Source organism: Anneissia japonica, unplaced genomic scaffold, assembly GCF_011630105.1.
Source record: "Anneissia japonica isolate Jap-2015-1 unplaced genomic scaffold, ASM1163010v1 scaffold4180_len100848_cov103, whole genome shotgun sequence".
In the NCBI taxonomy this organism is placed as follows: domain Eukaryota; kingdom Metazoa; phylum Echinodermata; class Crinoidea; order Comatulida; family Comatulidae; genus Anneissia; species Anneissia japonica.
In genome coordinates, this window is record NW_022732509.1 from 68,591 (window position 1) to 74,702 (window position 6,112).

A 6,112-nucleotide genomic window follows, 5' to 3' on the forward strand; every position below is an offset into this window, starting at 1 on the left:
GCCTAATATAGGAGGCTAGTAGTAGAAATAGTGAATATTCAAATAGGCCTGCACTGAGGTAATAGAACACCAGGGAATTACTATTAGGGGGGGGGGGCCACTATGACACTCAAAGTAGGGAGCCTCTTGGCAATTCTAAATACCTAGGCCCTTCAACCTAAGCCAGAGGCCCGGCTTTATCCCACACATAATCGAGCCGAAAGTTGTTCATCTAGGCCTAAACTAGGTAATATGCCGAGGGCCTTGGTCTAGGCCTATGTTGACTGAACGTTAATGTTTTTTTAAAGCATTAGAGTTAATAAGTGTAAAATTTTAGAGAAAGACATGATATACATACCTGTATACGTACTATTTTGAATCCAAAAAACCCTGTAAATGCGTGTGTTTACAGTCATAATTCAGATGAATTCCAAAATGGCGTATTTAGAAATTGGTTTAAAAATCTACGCTGGTTCCCGGCGTTTGAGGCTGTTTCAGTATAGTAATTAAACTGTTGTAATCTGGTTGTATATACAATATACAGGACGGCATAAGCCAGATTAGGATTATATAACCCTCGCATATTGCATTTTAAAAGGACAGTCACCAGTCCTACATATATGAATATGATGACAGTAGAATAATGGGGTGATAATGTGCTAGGAATCCTCGATCAACGTTAAGGCCTAATTCTATACAGTCTAATAATAGTTTTCTGCATCATGTTAAAATATATACAGTACTGTCTTGCTGTTACTAATAAAATATTCACATGGGGATCCAGATAAAAGAAGACATGTTTTTTTTTTATTTTTTATTTTTTTTAATTTTCGGTATGATTTGGTATAGTCAAGGTACAGTAAAAAGCTACAATACCTAAGATGAAACATGACCACTTTCAGTCATATTTAATTGCCAGACAATAACATCCCTCGAGGACATAGGCAAAAGAAAAACTTAAAATATTATTTTTCAAATTCCAAAATAACGGCCGTAAAATTTAGGGCTTTACAGTTATATAAGTGAAATGGCACCACATAATGTGACACATAAGCCCTACAGGGATGCACTCTTCCACTCCTACTTTTTTTTAATTATTTAGTGTATCGAATAGTTTTATTGATCAAAATTGAATTGGAGAATATTAGTAAAGTAGGCCTAATAAAAATATATACTAAAATTAATATTTTTCACCCTGAAGCACGAATACACCGAGTCAATGAATGAATCCATTGAGGCCGGCTTGAAGATATTATTACATCCACAAAACGAGCCACCATTGATGGAATCCAAAGGTTTAGCAGTTGCTCCAGGTGTACACGCATACGTCTCAACACGTAAAATTGAAGTGAGTAGGCTTAATGAAATTCAGTTATATATAACAATATAGCAGGGAATATCTTGTAAATTTGGCGATGTAGAAAACTATGCTAAGCCTATTGTTGAAGGTGCGCATAGGCCAAGTACAGCCTCCAGATCTGACAGGGTGGCCACACGTAGCATAATTACGGTATGCTTTGTAGCATACATTAGACCCTGTAGCATTTGGCATTTATGCTATGCATAATGTTTAGTTGACATTGAAAAACATTTTAAATAAAATTAGAAGTATTTGTAATAAAATGTTAGTTCCAAAAACAAAGGTTGCTTTGTTTTACCAATATATTCGGCAGAAATGGGTATATTATTGACATGACGTTTTTGCGCCGCTTGCAGTCTGGCGTAGTATTAGGTGTTGCAAAATATAGAGAAGTGCTCTCGTACCATTAGGGACTTTTCGATTTGAGTGGACGTTTACGGCTTTCACGTCCACGTGAGTGGAAAATCAGAGCAGTCGACTGGTACTTGTCCACTGGTTATCTGAACGTTTCGATAAGTGAACGTCCATGTTGACACGTTAGTGAACTTATGACCTTGAACTTATGACGCGCTATTTGAATACACTGGCCGTGGTACTGTAGTATACGCAGCTCAACATGGCAAATCTTCATCGGCTTCGCGAATCCCTTAATGGTATATCCATGGGGTATTCAGGGCAGGGAGTTGTAAAAACATAAATCTCCCTGTTGAGGGTGCACCTCTCCTTTTTTCAATATAGGATTCTTTTTTTTTTAACAGATCACTGAAAAATTATTTCCTTTTTCCTGGATATGCCCGGCCTGACTGAAGGCTGGCGGCCTAGCCTAGCCTAGGCTTAGGCTCCCTTGGAGCTAATAGGCTGATTAATTAATTATCTTAATTATCCACTGAATTTGATCCACAATAATGGATAATTCTATAGTTTGCAAATAGGACATAACTTAACCGAAATGCTATTTATTTACATCCCCAGTAGAAGATAATTTTGCCAAATTAAGAAGCACCGCGACATCGTCCTCCATCATGATATGACGTCATACGTCTACCTGTTATCTCAGTCAGAGAGCGAACGTCAAAACGCTGCTGAACACGTTCTCAAATTTGGCAGTCGTCGTGTTAGTCGACTTGACGCATGCGCAAGTCATCAAAACTAGGCCATAGGTTATCAGTCTACATAGTGGACATGCAAATCGAAAACTCTTTAATGAGCAAAAAACTACAGCGCCGTCAGAAGGTCGGAACCTTCTATTGCACAGTTTATAGTACACTGAACCACCACCAAAGATCTTATAAACACAAGATAGCGTTCTCCGCGATTTACGCGTGCAAATTCTGTAATAAGGCATGAATGGCGCCCTCTTGCTAAATTGGAAACTTTTGACCCTTGACCGCTTGACTTTACCATTAGGGTATCAATCCTGTGAACAGCAGAACAGGAACCGTCTCAGATCCATGGCAACAGATAGGACGCCCTCTTCCAAAGCTGATTACTTTTTCTCTTTGGTATAATAGCGCATGAATGGCGCCCTCTTGCTAAATTGGAAACTTTTGAACCTTGACCGACGCTTCTATTTGTTACGCGTAAATCGCGGAGAACGCTATCTTGTGTTTATAAGATCTTTGACCACCACCAAGCAAGATTGTGATCTTGAGGATATTTCCTGCACCTGTAGTATGGTCTACAGGAGATTATGTTTCGTTTTTGTTCTTCCTTTTATTCTTTGAATTTAAATAATATAGTATTAATAGTAATTCTTATATTTAAATAATATAGTAATAGGCATATCCGAGGACTATCCTTGGCCTAAGCAAGAGGCTATTTGAGTGTATAAAAATTATGAAAAATATGAATAAACGCAAAATTATGAGAGAATAAAGGAAGAATAGGAAAGAGAATTGGAGCGGCTGAATTATTTTCCGAAAAAATACAATAGTAGTTAATATGCTATTATTGCATTACATTTTTGTAAACAGTTTTTGGCACTAATCGTCAGGGGTCTCGGTGCTATGCTTATTACTACGGTATATTATTTAAATATACCATTTTAATAGATAAGAGTAATTTAACATGGACATAGTAATTTATACTTAAACAATGCATTTAATTTAAATATAAATGAAATTTGGGGGCGTAGCATAATGTAGCATAATTTCACTCCAACCAATAGCACAATTGATTTTTTCACCGTGGTCACGCATCACCTCGAGCTATAAGTTGAACTATTCCCCTCAACCCAGTAAATATTTGTATAATAATATCTCCGTGGTTTAATGAGAGGTACGTTTGAATTCAATTGGCATTTTAATGTTATCAATGAAATCATACATTTTTGTTAATGTGTAATGTTTTTACGTCCAATATAGGTAAAAACATTAGGTGAACCTTACGGAAATTGTGAAAAATCTAGTAAGCTTAAGAACTACGAAAATTACACGGTCGCTGGGTGCTTACTGGAGTGCCAGCATAAACACATCGTCAAAGTGTGTGGTTGCAGACCTATTCGGTAAGCAAAGGCTATAGACAAATCCATTTAGGAAACGGCGCTCTCTATTGGCACAGCCATTGCCGGGGATCTCCATGCCCCACCCACCCCACGCACATGAAATGTTCATGTAAGTTGATGCAAAGAGTAGATTATAATTGAAACTACTGTACGTAAATAATTCCAATAGTTACAATTGTAGCAGATGATGCACAAGATTCCCCCACCAAAATCCCCTAGCTATGGTGTCTGCAAGGGGAAAAATTTCGGTCTTACTTTAAGCGTAATAATTTTAAAACTAAAAATGTAATAAGCAATAATTGTTACTGTAAATATTGTGCAGACTGGCTAAAGCAAAAAAAATATATAAATATGAAACAATTAAATTTTTATCGCAATTAATGTTGCTATCATCGCTTAGTCATGTAAATGTATAAAAGCAATCGCTTCTTTTGAAACCTATTGTTATGTTTTTATCAATAAAAGTTTAATCACGCTTAAAAAAATTATTATATTTTTTGTATATAGATACCCAGGTGGTGAGAAAGAATGTGGCCCAAAGGAAACAAGGAGCTGCCCATCAAGTGTGCTCAGTAATGATTTTTTTTTAAATGTTGTTTGTATAGAAGAGAAGTTAGTATTTTACTCACATATAGATTTATAGAATACCGCTAGGCCTAGCTTTATTGTTTAGTTTACATTAAAATTTAAATATTCTGCAGTGGAGGATTCAAGGAGGGCCCAGCCATAATCATAAACATTTTCTTTTCTGAGCCTCTTGGTAGGGTTGAGGTGATCTGGACCCTTACATCTGTGAAAGTCTATCTTGTTCCCTTTCTATTTCAAATTCCTGAATCCGCCACTGTTCTGTGCTCTCTTTATCTCCCTCTCTCTCTCTCCCTTTTTTAATTGCCTGTAAAATTGTTGCGTATGAAAATATAAATCGCATTTTTTTGTCCCTTTAAGAGAGACTGAAAAACGGATCTCTAGAAAAATGCAAGTGTCCAGTTCCGTGTGCTTACACGTCGTTCCCATCGTCCGTCACGTATGCCGACATTCCAAACCGATCTGCTGGAAAGGATCTGCACACTTATTATGGAGTTTCTGCAGAAAATTTCACGTAAGGGCCTGTTACATTACGACTCTAGAAAATTTTTAAATTCATAGACTATTCCATAAAATATCCACAAATATTACCCTAATAAGAGGACGCAGTAGAATAAGTACTAGTCGTAAACCATGCCAGATAGAAATGATATCGCAAAGGTTATATTATTGCATACACTATCAACAATCGTTAAGGGAAGTAAGCTGGTTTCAGCCAGTGTGTCTGTGTGTGGGGAGGGGGCAGGGGGCGTGATGTTGGTGAGTGAGAAGAATTAGAATGATGAACTAAATTCCTGAATGCTAAACGAAATCACAATCCCATAGAAAATTAAATTTTTAGTATTAACCCCTACGTCCTTAACAATTAAATATTTGTGAATATATTATGTTTGTATAATATAATATGGGAAAATAATTTAGAAATCTCCCCGACTAAAAAATGTTACACTGTATGTCTCTAATAATCAAATAATTTTTTGATTATATCAGAATGGCGATCTGAGAGATGATAATGATGATAATTTAGGTTTGCCTTGTACATTCTGCGTTGTACGACAAATCCATTTCATGTTCCCTGTTAGCCTTTCATGACACGACGTTGACGGTAGCAGACGATCGGTTGCACGCGTATCCTCGTCTCTATGAAACGCACAGTCTGTGCCCGGTTTAATGATAAAGAATATTTATAAAGATGACCGTTGATTCTTAAGAAAAATTGAATTTACTGTTTGTATTAACAGGAAGAATGTTATCTTGCTGGATGTATATTACGAAGAGTTGAACATTCAAATATTCAAACAAACTAAAGCAATGACGTTTTCATCTCTTCTTAGTAAGTTTATTGTCCATTTTTTACTAGTGGTCAATGAGGAACATCCAAAACACAGTGTAAATGTAACATGACACTCTCTACCAAATTAGCTCCGCCTACTTGATGCGTATACTTAAGCAGCTGTACAAAACGTTTTTTGGCTCATACAATAGGACATGAAACTATCCCGCTTTTACATAATAAAGTAGATCTACCGTATACGTGGCCCTTTCGTAAACCTGCTGTGCCAACCCCGAATCACCATTTTAAGGTTTTTTTCTTTCACTTTTCTTTGCTTTCTAACAGCATAGACAAGATTCTTTAGCCCTTCTACACTCCGTGAAAACAAGACGGTATCGTCTGCATACATCAT

At 36.7% G+C, this 6,112-nt stretch overlaps 1 protein-coding gene across 1 annotated transcript in view; it reads left to right on the top strand.

Moving 5' to 3' along the window:
* Positions 1 to 1,198: 1,198 nt before the first annotated feature.
* The window catches only part of LOC117115688 (acid-sensing ion channel 1-like), a 16,427-nt gene continuing 11,513 nt past the window's right edge, over positions 1,199 to 6,112 (top strand). The window contains exons 1-5 of the mRNA XM_033259592.1: positions 1,199 to 1,327; positions 3,703 to 3,842; positions 4,350 to 4,414; positions 4,788 to 4,941; positions 5,669 to 5,760. Of these exons, the coding sequence (XP_033115483.1) occupies positions 1,199 to 1,327; positions 3,703 to 3,842; positions 4,350 to 4,414; positions 4,788 to 4,941; positions 5,669 to 5,760 (580 nt within the window). The remainder of the gene's footprint in view (positions 1,328 to 3,702; positions 3,843 to 4,349; positions 4,415 to 4,787; positions 4,942 to 5,668; positions 5,761 to 6,112) is intronic.